This window comes from Panulirus ornatus, chromosome 1, assembly GCF_036320965.1.
Source record: "Panulirus ornatus isolate Po-2019 chromosome 1, ASM3632096v1, whole genome shotgun sequence".
Classification (NCBI taxonomy): Eukaryota; Metazoa; Arthropoda; class Malacostraca; order Decapoda; family Palinuridae; genus Panulirus; species Panulirus ornatus.
Window position 1 is genome coordinate 81013445 of NC_092224.1, and position 16245 is coordinate 81029689.

General features: G+C 44.3%; 2 protein-coding genes across 6 annotated transcripts in view; one reads left to right on the plus strand and one right to left on the minus strand.

The window, feature by feature from the left end:
- Positions 1–16245, plus strand: part of LOC139750180 (protein ABHD18) — a 429672-nt gene that overhangs the window by 194883 nt on the left and 218544 nt on the right. The gene's annotated exons all lie outside the window — the stretch shown is intronic.
- Positions 9902–16245, minus strand: part of LOC139750253 (uncharacterized) — a 427080-nt gene continuing 420736 nt past the window's right edge. The window contains exons 10-12 of the mRNA XM_071664832.1: positions 12260–12703; positions 11529–11707; positions 9902–9964 (exon numbers count right to left, since the gene is read on the minus strand). Of these exons, the coding sequence (XP_071520933.1) occupies positions 9902–9964; positions 11529–11707; positions 12260–12703 (686 nt within the window). The remainder of the gene's footprint in view (positions 9965–11528; positions 11708–12259; positions 12704–16245) is intronic.

A 16245-nucleotide genomic window follows, 5' to 3' on the forward strand; every position in this document is an offset into this window, starting at 1 on the left:
GTAGTGTGGGGTGTAGCTGTACGTCTACACAGTAGTGTGGGGTGTAGCTGTACGTCTACACAGTAGTGTGGGGTGTAGCTGTACGTCTACACAGTAGTGTGGGGTGTAGCTGTACGTACTACACAGTAGTGTGGGGTGTAGCTGTACGTCTACACAGTAGTGTGGGGTGTAGCTGTACGTACTACACAGTAGTGTGGGGTGTAGCTGTACGTCTACACAGTAGTGTGGGGTGTAGCTGTACGTACTACACAGTAGTGTGGGGTGTAGCTGTACGTCTACACAGTAGTGTGGGGTGTAGCTGTACGTCTACACAGTAGTGTGGGGTGTAGCTGTACGTACTACACAGTAGTGTGGGGTGTAGCTGTACGTACTACACAGTAGTGTGGGGTGTAGCTGTACGTCTACACAGTAGTGTGGGGTGTAGCTGTACGTACTACACAGTAGTGTGGGGTGTAGCTGTACGTACTACACAGTAGTGTGGGGTGTAGCTGTAGTCTACACAGTAGTGTGGGGTTGTAGCTGTACGTACTAACAGTAGTGTGGGGTGTAGCTGTACGTACTACACAGTAGTGTGGGGTGTAGCTGTACGTCTACACAGTAGTGTGGGGTGTAGCCTGTACGTACTACACAGTAGTGGGGGTAGCTGTACGTACTACACTATGTGTGGTGTACGCTGTATACTACCGTTGTGGGTGAGCTGATAGTTACAGAGTGTGGGTGTAGCTGTAGTCTAACATTAGGTAGGGTGTAGTGTACGATACACAGTTAGTGTGGGGTGTAAGTAGTACGTATAAACAGTAGTGTGGGATGTAGCTATACGTCTACACAGTAGTAGTGGGGTGAGCGTACGTACTGACCAGTAGTTGGGTGTAGCTGTAGTATAACAGTAGTGTGGGTGTGCTTACGTCACAAGTAGTTTGGTGTTACTTTACTCACACAGTAGTTGGGGTGTACATAGTATACAAGTAGTTGGGTTATGTACTACTACAAGTAGTTTGGTTAGCTTCGTCTACACGTATGTGGTGTAGCTACGTAATCACAGTATTGAGGTGTTAGCTTCGTATAACAGTAGTGTGGCTTAGTGGTACTACACAGTAGTTTGTATTACTCTACACTAGTTGGTGTAGCTTAGTTACATAGTGTGTTAGCTGTACTATACATTATTGTTATTACATTACTTTTCTTACTTACATTATTTTATTACTACTCACATATTGTTATTATCTATCATATTGATTAGTTATTATATATTGGTTACTTATTACACTAGTAGTGTTTATTAGTCTACACATATGTGTGTATGTAGTTACTACTATTATATGTTGTAGCTTACGTATACACAGTATGTTTACTGTACTTACACATTATGTGTTATTACTTCAGTATTTGTTAGCATTACGTCTACACAGTATTTTAGCTTAACTACTAAGTATGTGGTGTAGTGATCTACACATAGTTGGGGTACTGTACTATACACAGTAGTGGGGTGTACTTAGTACAACATAATGGGGGTACTGTAGAAAACATATTACGAGTAATGTGGGTTTGTGTTCGATCCTATTGAAATGTTATATGACTTGCGACGAGGTATTCACTCGAATGGTAGTGGGCGAGGTAGTGTAAGGTTACACGTGTGTGGTGTGTGTACGTCTACACAGTAGTGTGGGGTGTAGCTTGTACGTACTACACAGTAGTGTGGGGTGTAGCTGTACGTACTACACAGTAGTGTGGGGTGTAGCTGTACGTACTACACAGTAGTGTGGGGTGTAGCTGTACGTACTACACTACTGTGTCTGGTGATTACCGGCTGTTATTCTCTTTAGGACGACCATCGACGATAGATTACATGAGAACACGTGTATCATACAAGTACTGTCAAAAGTCAGAATTTGGTTAAAACGGGTGTATGATGATTAAGATCCAGGTTGTAGAAAGGGTTAATGTTACGTATACATACACGGACAGGCGCATGCATATGATAATGACCCTCTAGGTAAATATAGGAGGTGACCAGAGAGCAGCCACTGCCATTTAAACTAGACTTCCCAGAAAACAAGTTTTGCAACAGGAAGGCTTTAGTTCATACTTAAGATATACGTGAAAAAAAGAAGAGTTGGCGATATGAAATGAATAAGTCAAGTAGGTTTGTTAGACATTCGGACATGAGCGTTATCGTCGAAGACCATACTCAGGGTTGTTTATAGAGTGGTGGCCTTCTAAATGGTTCACAATTGTCTCAGTTATTCATTTTATCTTTTCCTCCTCCTCCACCTTCTTCTTTATTTCATTATTATTATTATCATCATTATTATTATTATCATTCTTCTTCTTCTTCTTCTTCTTATTATTATTATTATTATTATTATCATTATAATTATTATCATTATTATTATTATTATTATTATTATTATTATTATTATCATTATCATTATTATCATTATTATCATTATTATTATCATTATCATTACTATCATTATTATTATTATTATCATCATCATTACTATCATTATTATTATTATTTCAGTATTTTTCATAATCATTACCACTACTAGGAATATTTTTCCTTAACATTCTTGAATTGTTGGTGGTAGTGACCTTTCTCCTCTGCTTTGAAGTAAACTGTCCCTTGCCCATTATGAACTTCATAAGCAACGCAAACAAAATAAATAGAGGTCATTGAAAACAAAAACAAAACGTAATGGGATGTTAACGACGTAAAAAATATTGAAAGAGTTTGTGTTCGATCCTATTGGAAAATGTTATATGACTTGCGACCGAGGTATTCAACTCGAATGGAGAGGATATAAACATGGTCAGTGGGTCAGAGGTAGGTAGGGTTCGGGGGATGTGTGTGTATGTGTGTGTGGAAGGGGGGGGGGGTTATGTTAGAGGAGGCGTACTTTGCCATCGAAAAAGAAAATGGGAAATTAAGTAACTATCATGGGAAGAGGAGAGTTTGTCTGCGTCAAGATGAAGAATTGTGGAGCTGAAGGATGAAGTAGACATGGAGCTCGTGCTGGAAGGTCTTAGACATCTACAGATATATATATCACCGGGAATACAGGTGAAGTAGATCGGCTTATGGTGACAGTTCAGTAGCAGGGTAAGGCAATAAAACGTCAAAATGGACTGATAAGTTAAGATATACATATAAAAAAAAAAAGATATACGGAACCTTCTTGTTTGAAGTAGTGAGGCTGCTGGAGATAGTTCAGTGGCAGGGTAAGGTTGCATAAAAAGCCACTGATAAGGCAGATGAAACAATAAGATATATGAAGCCTTTTCGTATAAGGCTGGAAGAAAAATAAGTGAACGGCCAACTCATGATGGAAAAGATAATGGGATGGAGAAGCCACAGACAGTGTCAGAAGTACTTAACGTGTGTCAACGAAGAGCATAATGACAAAGTCGCAGTGAAGGGCGTTAAGCCACCGGCAGCATTACTGAAGACTATACAAGTTTAGCAACAGTAAAGAGCTGGAATGAAAAAAAAAAGTCCAGCCCATTAAGGTGGAGCGCTTAAAGCTGATGGACATAGAGAGGTTGAGAGAGGATGAGGAGGGGGAGGTGGTGCATGGCAGTAGACTGAGGGAGAGGCAGGAAAGCAAGAAAATACAACGAACACATCATCCACATAATGACGTGAGGTGCTGGAGAGGTGTACGTCGACCCACATGTGGATCAAAGAAGGAAACACGGATGGTGACTCCTAGACAGAAAGCCATGAGAGAGGAGAATATAAGAGGATTACTAGACATGTGGGTAAGCCCTGGGCATGAAGGAGATGACGAAAGGAAAGGAAAAGGTCAAGGAGGATGGAGAAATGTACTGCAGGGCTGGGGACGGACCCGGCTGCTGAAGATTACATTTAAGATGGAGGTTAGTGGCGCCGGGGATGTCCCTGGACGAGCTTAAAGACTGGTAGCCAGAGAGTGGGGGGAAAAGACAGAGCAAAGGAAAATCGCAGAATCTCGGAAGAAGAAGGCAAAGGAACAAGAGACGAGTTCTTCCACCAGCACCAGAGGAACAGGGAGAAACAGCAGTGTATTATGGACTGCTCCAAGTGATGATGTGACCGTTGGCTAACGACGAGGAACGTAGACTGAAGGACTGAGGAGGCCGAGTCAAATCCAGACATCTGAGAGTGTATTTGAGACCAAACTCAGGCAAGGACGGTAAATCACACGGTAGTTATTGTGGGACGTTAAGATAACAAGTTAAGAGAGAGAGATTAATCAGCGAAGGATGTAGATTACCTCTTGTAGGGGGAGGAACAAACTATCAGATTCCCTGAGGTGATTATAGTTAATGAACTTTTTTTTTTTTTAGAGAGAGAGAGAGAGAGAGAGAGAGAGAGAGAGAGAGAGAGAGAGAGAGAGAGAGAGAGAGAGAGAGTGCGTGTACATGGGTGGGGCAGGAGGACAGTGATTGAAACAGTCCACCTAATTCTAATTGTTATCATACATTCCTCACCGGCGACCAACTGAGCCAGATTACATTCCTTAGGAAACTGAAGGAACGAACCTGGACGATGCAGGAAGCGGGGAGCTTAGCCTCGTGCAGTGGTAGACAGGTTCTTATACGGGGAAAATTTTTTCAGCATAGCCCAGATAGACTTTGATCCACACGATCGTGAGAATGCACTGAGATTCAAGTTCGTGGAATGCATTCAAGAGAATCTTTAGTACCAATACATGACGGAGTTCACCTGGGCTAAAACACTGGTTTCCAAACTGTGGGTCGCACCCTGTGGGATAGGGTACGCGTCGTGTTGACTAGAATGGCACAGCCTTTTGGCGGGAGAATCCCTGAATAACGAAGTTGAAATCGGAGAGGAGTTGCTGCCGCTGATAACCTAACAAGACTATCACTCATCTGGTCTCCAAACTTTTCCGTAGTTCCCGTCATTCTTAACCTCCACACAAGCATTTCTTTTTTTCCCCCCATGATGTACTTTCACCTACTACGGATCTTTATTAATCTTCATAAATAGATTTTACGAATGGTTATTCGTTAATCATAAAATGTATTACGACGTATAACGAACGTAACACATATATATGAAACGTAATCCAAACGACATTGCGAAGGATTAGCTCTACGAATGAGTGAATTTGTTGTTATTTGCGAAAATTATTCATTGTGAAGGATGAAGGTCTTACGAATGTGTTACGGGTTCGGTGGGTGACTGATATATTAAGTTTCGAAGCTGTTGATCTACAGAGGAGTGGATATATATATATATATATATATATATATATATATATATATATATATATATATATATATATATATATATATATATGGTATCCGTGAAGCCTAGCACGGGAAACGTAATCACTGACGCGGGATGTAGAGCGGAGGGAGGATGTGCCGAAGGATAAGCAGCAAGATGCCAGACCACGATGAGGTAGAAAAAGGAAAACCACTTGAACTAAACACCTGCTTTAAGAACACATAAAATGGCTCACTGACATCCATCATTTTAGGACTGAGTGACGTTATGGTGGGAATAATGACATACATACGAACACAGAAAAATATATTACCAAATGGTATAACACGTCAACTGGCAAGGGAATGCAGAGTTACAATATATGAAATATTTCAGGAAGCAGAAGCCAGACGGCGTTCAGAATGTACACACGACAAAAGAAATATCCTTGCATTTTTGGGTTATACAATTTGACACGGCGGACGAAAGATTTTGACAATCTAAAGTCTTGCCTCACATTATTAGCCTTACTTTTATTATATTTTGTATTATATTTTCCAATGTACGTAAAGCGAAATATACAATCAGAAATATACTGTTTTCAAACAGGTTTGATTCATGTTGATTGTCGTCTAGTTCGGGAATGATTAGTGTTCAGAACAGCTGTCATAATCATTAAGGAATGCATCTCGAATTCATGCTTACCAACCCTACCGAGACAACACTGAGTTGTAGTGTTCGTTTTGAAATCCATCGGACCCAACCGTAAAGACAATTCATTTTCTGGGGTGTATAAAGAGAAGCCATTGTTTACTTTCCTTGCGCTTCTTTGTAAATGGATTAATGGCTTTTTCTTACACAAGAAAAGTTGCTGTAATCATCGAGGTGCCTACACATATCTGTCTTTATGTGGACGTTTTACGTTTTTACTGATACACCCGACACAGTCTTTACGTCACGGAAGGGAAAGTTCAAACTTCCAACCGAGTAAACACGGGCAACAAGAAACTTTCCATAGCGGGAGTCGATTAATGGAAAGAACACGGGGAAGTGCTTTGAAGTAACGGGAAAACGTGGGGGGTTAAAAACAGTCGAACCAATCAGCCTCACTTAATCCTCAACCTGAAGGGGTACTGGGGGGCGGGGGGGCAGGGGAATCACTTCAGGATCCCCCAGCTTTAACGTAACCCAACAGGGGAGGGAGGGAGGGGCTCAGCCCCCAGGTGTCTCTCCCCCCCCCTCTCTCTCTCTCTCTCTCTCTCTCTCTCTCTCTCTCTCTCTCTCTCTCTCTCTCTCTCTCTCGAAGAGGATCCTCATGAAAACGTCGTTTACCTCATGTCCAAAGCGGTTTTAACAGTGGCGTCCACCTTGGGAGCAACCTGGTGGAGAGGTCCCCGAGGAAAATAAAAGAATTCGCTATTGGTAGTTTCACGAGCGATCCTTGGGGGAGGTGGGTGGAGCACCATTTAACGAATTCAGGGTCAATCGGCAGAAGCCATATCATTTCTCTGGTGAAAAAAGAAAAGAGAGAGAGAAAAAAGGAAGCTTCTTATTTGAAGATTTTTTCCTCACTTCACAACAAATATTTGTAGGAATCTGGATCATTTTAACAAGTTTCATTCAGAAGGAAGAGTCGACAAAGCCATTAACGTTATGGCGTAAATATAAACTATAGTACCAAAGGCACAAAACGGCAAAATAGGATTAAAAGATGCACAAAGGAAGTATCATTGACAGATCATCACTACCAACTCCTTAAATTCGCAGGAAGCAAATTATTAAGGGATCAGATAACTGAGTTAAAAGAACTCATAATCTGTGGTCGACACAGATGAGAGCAATTATGAGAATCTGAATACATAGTTTGCGAGCGTAGTTACCTTTCAGGTTCTGAAAACGTAAACACAGCCGTCCTGGTTCTGTGTATATAGGGAACGAGGAAATGCAGGTATCCTGGAAACGACTGAAATGGAATCCCTGGAACCCGGAAGACCTCCGAAGGAACTTGATCCACAAACGACTTCATGGAACAGATGACATCTGACCCGCTATATCCACAGGGTAGTAAGACAAACTCAAGACAGGCCGCTCTGGGTATGGGTTAGCTCAGGTTCGAAGAGAATAGTGTCCCAGTCGAATGGAGGAGAGCCAGTGTGTTAAATGCAACGAGGTAAGAAAAAAAAAAAGTAACACAGAGGCAGCCCTGAATTACAATACTATACCACTAACGAGTGTGGCCTTCATTAAGTGAAACTGTTTGCTTATGACGTCAAGATTTGTCAATCAAGTGACGTCAGGACTGTTAATTTCGTGTGGATCAACAGGGAGTCCAGTGGATAGGAAAGAGACCGAATCCAAATGTAACTATGGTGAGATAAATGGATGATGAAATTCAAACATAAATGGGAAGTCATAGTGATGGGACTGGGTAAAAATTTATCGGACTTTGGCATTATACTGACGAAAAGAATCGGTCAGCGAGAGGATCCATTGCGAACTTATCTCCGGCAGTTCATTACAAGAGAATTGAGAAAGGAAACTGTTTATGTTGATCACGGTCTCAATGTTACCCTTAAAGTTCATAGACGTTCAAGTAGAGTTCACAGACAGTTCCAGAAGAGTTCGCAGACAGTTCCAGAAGAGTTCATGGACGTTCCAGAAGAGTCCATAGACAGTTCAAGAAGAGTTCATAGACGTTCCAGAAGAGGTCATGGAGGTTCCAGAAGAGTATATGGACAGTTCAAGAGGAGTTCATAGACAGTTCCAAAAGGGTTCATGGACGTTCCAGAAGAGTGTATGGACAGTTCAAAAGCAGTTCATAGACAGTTCAAGAAAAGTTCATGGACAGTTCAAGAAGAGTTCATAGACAGTTCCAGAAGAGTTCATGGACGTTCCAGAAGAGTTCATAGATCAAGAAGAGTTCATGAACAGTTCCAGAAGAGTTCATGGACAATTCTAGAAGTGTTCATGAACAGCTCCAGAGGAGTTCATGGGCAGTTCCAGAAGAGTTCAAGGACAGTTCCAGAAGAGTTCAAGGGCAGTTCCAAAAGAGTTTAAGAACAGTTCCAGAAGAGTTCAAGGACAGTTCCAGAAGTGTTCAAGGGCACTTCCAAAAGAGTTTAAGAACAGTTCCAGAAGAGTTCAAGGACAGTTCCAGAAGAGTTCAAGGACAATTCTAGAGGTGTTCAAGAACAGTTCCAGAAGAGTTCATGGACGGTTCAGGATGATACATGCGGAAGAGATTCGTCCTAAGCTGGAGTACACTTCAACATCCTCACCTCTCCTCTTCACGGAACATATAGAATTCCTGGAGAGGGTCCACTGGAAGGCAGCAAAGATCAGTTCAGCGAGGTAAAAGCACGGGAGGAGTTTCTCTCAGTCTGTCAACACTGGAGGAAAGGAGTGGGCCAGGATTGCCACTGATTAATTCACAGGAGGCTACAGCGATGCTAATTAACGTAGGCCATTTTTGTTTTAGAAGTGAGAAGAAGACGCCAAAGGAAGTGGACACAGCAGGAGGAAGAAGGTAGTACGTGGGAAAATTTGCCTGAAGTGACATGAATAGACACTTCTTTCTTCAGTAACACGCCACTGTGCATGTCGAACAAGGTATAGCCGAGATGAAGTGAACGCAGACAAGCAACGAAAAATTCAAAGGCACAAGACAGATAGGCGATATTAAGAGATGAGGGCCTCTAGAGTGCAAGGTTCCCTCCGAATACGTACATATACAGGCCATTAGAACACACACACACACACACACACACACACACACACACACACACACACACACACACACACACAAACTCACACACACACACACACACACACACACACACACACACACACTCACACACACACACACACACACACACACACACACACACACACACACTCACACACACACACACACACACACACACACACACACACACACACGAGCCTCCTGCTCTCCTTACGTGCAGTTTGTGTCATACGAAGTTTGTGGAAGACGTCAGAAGTATTTTCCAGATGCCTTAACGTCCCTGCTGCACCAGGACTCAAGGCAGAGTTTAAAAGCGAACACTAATCCTCCACAGCAACTTCTCCGCAGATGTTTATGTAAAATACACTGGATTTCGCCTGATATTAAGCAAACATGTTTTCCCAAGCATCCTCCCGATATATATATATATATATATATATATATATATATATATATATATATATATATGAGAGAGAGAGAGAGAGAGAGAGAGAGAGAGAGAGAGAGAGAGAGAGAGAGCAGTATCCGGGACCAGACAGAGTGGGACCTCATCAAAAAGCCATATCCCGGGAAAATAACAACACATTAGGTTTTGCCAGTGGACGCTCCCCGCCCGGCTCGCTGTTGAGCCCAGCAGGGAGCACTGAACACTTCCCGCGACTTAAGACTTCCACCAGACAAATAGTGGCCGGGGAATATCCAGGTTACAAGACTTCTTGGCATTTCGTCGATTCCCTGACAGCGGAGGGAAGAGTTTAGCGTAGTATCCCCGCCTCGCGATGGCCGACCAAAAGAAAACGCTGACTTGATTATTCTCTTACATATTTCTGATTATAAATAATTAAACGACTCTACGTATACACGATTTATAAACGGTCGAGGACTTTATAAATCTGAAAAATGAATATTAAAAGCTCCTTTAGCATCGATAAGGTTCTACTTTATGCCTCAGCGCCAGACGAATTCATAATGGTCATAGCAGTTTCAACTGTTTTGGATGGCGTCTGCAATGCAAACTTTGACCGTAATTACAGGTTGCATATCGGGGAATTACAGATCACATAAGAGGGATGATATTTTTCCCCCCAGTGGTAGGAAGATGTATAGTTGTGGGGAAATATTGTACACGCCATGTTGGCTGAGCCTCCCTCCTGGCCCATCACACGATCGGGTATTCATTTATTTGGCGGCGTCGATGATGGAAACCAACGCGTAATTCTCACCGGGAAATGTAATTATTGGCAGTGGTGGAAATTAGCGGAGGAATTATTATTTTTTGATGGCATTATGAGTGACGGGGGTGGGTTGCGGGGGGGTACTGGATGGGCGATTAGGGCGCCATCCGTTGACTTGTGGGGCAACTAACACCATGACTGCCATCTGTTGACCTGCGGGGCAACTAACGTGATGACTGCCATCTGTTGACCTGCGGGGCAACTAACGTGATGACCGCCATCTGTTGACCTGCGGGGCAACTAACACCATGACCGCCATCTGTTGACCATCTTGGCAGACGCATATTAAAAGCGACATCTGTGTGGCCAGAGTGGCAACTTAATACTCTGGCTGCCGTCTGGTGTAAACGTAAAAACTATTTTATTACGGCAGTAAAATTGATAAGAAGGAATACCCGCGCGTTTACCTGTGAAATGTTCGCCATGTTTTGGTAGGTAATATCATTACAGGTTCCTTGAAAAAAAGATGATAGGAATTTTCGAAGCGAAGGAAGAGCAGTAACTAGTGGCCTACATAACCTCATCTAACCTGTGATCGTGTTATATGACCTTGGATGACTTCGCAAATGACCTGGAGGATGTGGAGTAATCGTAAGGCCTTAGGTACGATGACTATATAGTCAAAGGACCAAGTCATCGTACTCGAAGGGACTACGTCGTCGTACTCAAGGGGTTACGTCGTCGTACTCGAAGGGGTTACGTCGTAGTACTCAAGGGGTTACGTCGTCGTACTCGAAGGGGTTACGTCGTCGCACTCGAAGGGGTTACGTCGTCGCACTCGAAGGGGTTACGTCGTCGTACTCGAAGGGGTTACGTCGTAGTACTCAAAGGGGTTACGTCGTCGTACTCGAAGGGGTTACGTCGTCGCACTCGAAGGGGTTACGTCGTCGCACTCGAAGGGGTTACGTCGTCGTACTCGAAGGGGTTACGTCGTCGCACTCGAAGGGGTTACGTCGTCGCACTCGAAGGGTTACGTCGTCGTACTTAAGGGGTTACGTCGTCGCACTCGAGGGGTTACGTCGTCGTACTCAAGGGGTTGAAATCAAGGAATTAAGGAGGCGATAATACAGAATGATACTAATTAACTTTGGATGATTATGGACGATTCTGGGTGAGTGAAGACTGCACTGGATGACCCCTGTCTAATCCCAGATAACACTGGGTAGCCCTAGGATGACCTTGGGTGATGGGAAATGACCCTTGATGACCGCAAAAATTCTCCCTGACCTACCCTGAGTGATCATATACGTGGTGATGACCTCCCTATTTGACCTTGAATGACCGTCAGTGACCCCTGTTTAACCGTGAATGGCCTTGCGTGACCTGGACTTACCTCAAGGTTGGTGGTGGGCCTGACCCCGGATGACCTGACGAAGCTGATGCCGGGGGCGTGGTGGACCTGCGCGAACTCCTGCTGGTCACTGTCCATCGGTGGGAGGTCATGACACTTGACCTCCAGCCGGGTCACACTCACCACAGTGACGTTGCAGTCCCGGGGCGGCTGAGGCGGATCTGGTGACAATGATAGTGATGATAGTGGTGGTGATGGTGGTGATAGTGATGATAGTGGTGGTGGTGGTGATAGTGATGATAGTGGTGGTGGTGGTGATAGTGATGATAGTGGTAGTGGTGGTGGTGGTGATAGTGATGATAGTGATGATAGTGGTGGTGGTGGTGATAGTGATGATAGTGGTGGTGGTGGTGATAGTGATGATAGTGGTGATAGTGATGATAGTGGTGGTGGTGGTGATAGTGATGATAGTGGTGGTGGTGGTGATAGTGATGATAGTGGTGGTGGTGGTGATAGTGATGATAGTGGTGGTGGTGGTGGTGATAGTGATGACAGAGTTGGTGGTGATAATGATGATAGTGGTGGCGATGACAATGATGACAGTGGTGTTGGTGATAGTGGTGGTGGTGACAGTGATGAGAGAGGCGGTGGTGATAGTGATGGGAATGACAGTGATAGTGATGATAGCTGGAGAGAGAGAGAGAGAGAGAGAGAGAGAGAGAGAGAGAGAGAGAGAGAGAGAGAGAGAGAGAGAGAGAGAGAGAGAGACTCACCCACTAGCGTGAGGAGGTAGGTGCAGGGGATGGTGGTCCGGCCGACGCTGTTGCGGGCGTAGCAGAAGACGTGGGCGGGAGCGTTGGGCGTGAGCGTGGTGCTGGAGCTGCGGGGGTCGTGTGGGTGGACCCGGTGCTCGAGCAGTACCGACCCGGGCGGGCCTTCCCACCCGGCCCGGGCCTCCGACGACTCCCCTGGCCCCCGCGGGTGACCCGGGGTCAGGTCAATGAGCCGGGGCCGGTGGGGCGGAGGGGCGTCCCCGGTGATGATGCCTCCCCGCACGTCGTGGGCGTCCTGGTGGGCGGGGTCGGTGGGAGGGGCGGCCAGCGTCCAGGTGAAGGCCACGGGCGCGGGGACGGCGTCCATTCGGCAGTTGAGGGTGACGGAGGTGTTGACGGCAGCCACCACCTGCTGCTCCGCCGAGCCCTGACACTGGGGCGGGTCTGCCGACACACCACACAGGGGGAGGTTACTCACTCGCTCGCTCTCCTACTGTCTGGTGCTGCTTTATATGACCCTGTCTAGCACCGTGGCACTGTCTGATTGTGTCTGATATCGTCTGGCACTGTCTGATAGTGTCTGGTGGTGTCTGGCACTGTCTGATAGTGTCTGATAGTGCCTGGTGCTGTCTGATATCGTCTGGCACTGTCTGATAGTGCCTGGTGCTGTCTGATATCGTCTGGCACTGTCTGATAGTGTCTGGTGGTGTCTGATATCGTCTGGCACTGTCTGCTGTAAATGACACTGTCTGGTACTGTCTATGACTGCATGATACCGTGTGGTTCTGCCTGGTGCTGCATGGTGCAGTGACTGGCTCTGGGTCAGTGTCTAGTTCTTTCTGGCACTGTGACAGTATTTTGTCACTGTCTGGTACTCTCTGTCGCCGGTATTGTGGCACTAGCTGTATCATCAGGGTCTGTGTCACTTTCTAGTGCCGTGTGGACCTGTTTTACTGTTTGTGGTACTGTTTGCCACCGTTGGTACTGTCTGGAATTGTTTGGTATTGTTTGACGTTGTCTGGTAGTGTCTGCTATTGTTTGACGCTGACGGGTTCTGTCCGAAACTGTCTATCCCCGTTTGATACAGTAGCATTATTCTGTCTAAAAATGTGCCTAGGAATTGGCTGGTCCTGTTCAGTTCTGTCTCACACCGTCTAGTATGGTGGTATTGTGTGGTATTTTGGTACTGTCTACTCCTGTCTAGTACTGTGGTAGTGTCTGCTTCCGTCACGCCCAGTTTGATATTGTGAATATGTTTCGTTCTGACACTGTGTCTTGTACTGTCTGGCACCACATGATGTTGTTTGAACATCGTGTATGTATGACACTGACATTGTTGGGTTGTCATGTGCTGTCTGACGTTTCCTAGGAACTGTCTGACGTTTCCTAGGAACTGTCTGACGTTTCCTAGGAACTGTCTGACGTTTCCTAGGAACTGTCTGACGTTTCCTAGGAACTGTATGTCGTTTCCTAGGAACTGTCTTACGTTTCCTAGGAACTGTCTGACGTTTCCTAGGAACTGTCTGACGTTTCCTAGGAACTGTCTGACGTTTCCTAGGTACTGTCTGACGCTTCCTAGGAACTGTCTGACGTTTCCTAGGAACTGTCTGACCTTTCCTAGGAACTGTCTGACGCTTCCTAGGAACTGTCTGACGTTTTCTAGGAACTGCCTGACGTTACCTAGGAACTGTCTGACATTATTGGCAACTGTCTGTCACCACGTGGTAGTGTCTGACACCGTCTCTGGTACCGAACACTTGACACCTGACACGAACTGTGTATTACGTGGCTCTGACACTCTGTCGTTGTTTCGTTACTGACTCTGACGTAGCTTCGTGCCAACTGGCACTGTCTCTGACACACTGTGGCAGTGTCTAGTGTCGTAGCACTGTCGCTGACAGTATAACACTATCTGACCCTGCATCACCGTATATAGTAGTGTCCGAGAGTCGAGGGAAGTTGATATCAGTGAAATTGTTTGATATGACTGTCATCCCAACCACGTATTCAATTCACTTTGATAAAAAAAAAAAAATAAAAAAGGGAATAATGTGATAAGTTTTATCTGTTACAGTCTGTTAATCTGGTAATGTGACAGTAGTAATTCGAAACGTATTCATTATTCATATATCCGGATTTTACAATGAATTATGGAGTTAATCTTTTTTTTTTTATATTCGCCATTTCCCGCGTTAGCGAGGTAGCGTTAGGAACAGGGGACTGAGCCTTTGAGGGGAAATCCTCACTTGGCCCCCTTCTCTGTTACTTCTTTGGGTAAATTAAAAAATGAGAGGGGAGGATTTCCAGCCCCCCGCTCCCTCCCCTTTTAGTCACCTTTTAAGACACGCAGGGAATACGTGGGAAGTATTCTTTCTCCCCTATCCCCAGGGATTATATATATATATATATATATATATATATATATATATATATATATATATATATATATATTCTTCGACCAATTTCTATGGAAGAGTCCTGACGTTACCCAGGCCGTTTCTAGAAGCTTCTGCAGTCTATGACTGCACTACTTCCAGCAGCAGGGAAATGTAGACTCCTTCGGAGGACCAAGTGGCTCATTAGATCACCTGATAACCAGTGGTGTAGTTAGGATGGCTGAGAGGTGCGTGAGGTAAGAATGGGTTTTCGAACAAAGATGATGTTAGAGGGTCGAAGAAAAAAAGGGAGGGTGTACGATTATATAACATGATACTAGTTGTGGTCATGAATTATGTTTCATACTACTGGTTCGTGGTCATGAATTATGTTACATACTACTGGTTCGTGGTCATGAATTATTTTACATACTACTGGTTCGTGGTCATGAATTATGTTACACATAACTGGTTGTGGTCTTGAATTATGTTACATACTACCGATTGTGGTCATGAACTATGTTACATACTACTGGTTCGTGGTCATGGATTATGTTACATACTACTGGTTCGTGGTCATGGATTATGTTACACACTACTGGTTCGTGGTTATGAATTATGTTACATATAACTGGTTGTGGTCATGAATTACGTTACATACTACCGATTGTGGTCATGAATTTTGTTACATATAACAGGTTGTGGTCATGAATTACGTTACATACTACCGATTGTGGTCATGAATTATGTTACATATAACTGGTTGTGGTCATGAATTACGTTACATACTACTGGTTGTGGTCATGAATTACGTTACACTCTGGGGAAGAGGTAGTGACAGATTATGTAACATGAAGACACGGAGTAGGGTGTGAAGTACAGCTGGTGTGTGGGTGTCAGGTAACAGGGCACAGAAATGATGGACTGTGTAACATAGGAGGGGGAGGATTACGTAACAAGGTGATACATTACTGGTTATGTCACACAGGGGAGTAATGAAGGATTAAAGAACAGGGCGATATATGACGGAATTGGTAATACAGTAGAGTAGTGGAGGATTATGTAACGGGGGTGGTATACGATGGATTATGTACCACAGGAAAGTAGTGGAGGACTGTGTGAAATACAAAAAAGTGGAGGATTATGTAACGGGCGTAGTATACGATGGGTTATGTAATACAGGAGGGTAATGGAGGATTATGTAACTGGATGGTATATGAAGGATTATGTCACACAGGAGAGCAATGGAGCACTATGTAACAGGGCGGTACACGACGGGCTATGTAACACAGAAGAGTAACGCAGGATTATGTAACAAGGAAGGAGTAAGCGATTATGTCACACACACTGGGATGACAGTGATAAGAGTTTTTTTAGTACTGGAAAACAAGTAATGCAAAAGAAATTATGAATCGTTAATTATGTATGTAAAAAAGATGAGTCTATTTCTTTTTTCTATCTTTCTTCCTTTCTTTGTCTTTCTTTTTCTTTCTTTCTCTGAGATGTGTTTGGTGTAGATGGTAGCATTAGTGTCCCTTGACATGACGATTACGAACCTTAATTGGTCAGGTAAGTGACGTCTCACCCAAGGGTCACGTTAGTCGTCCTTAA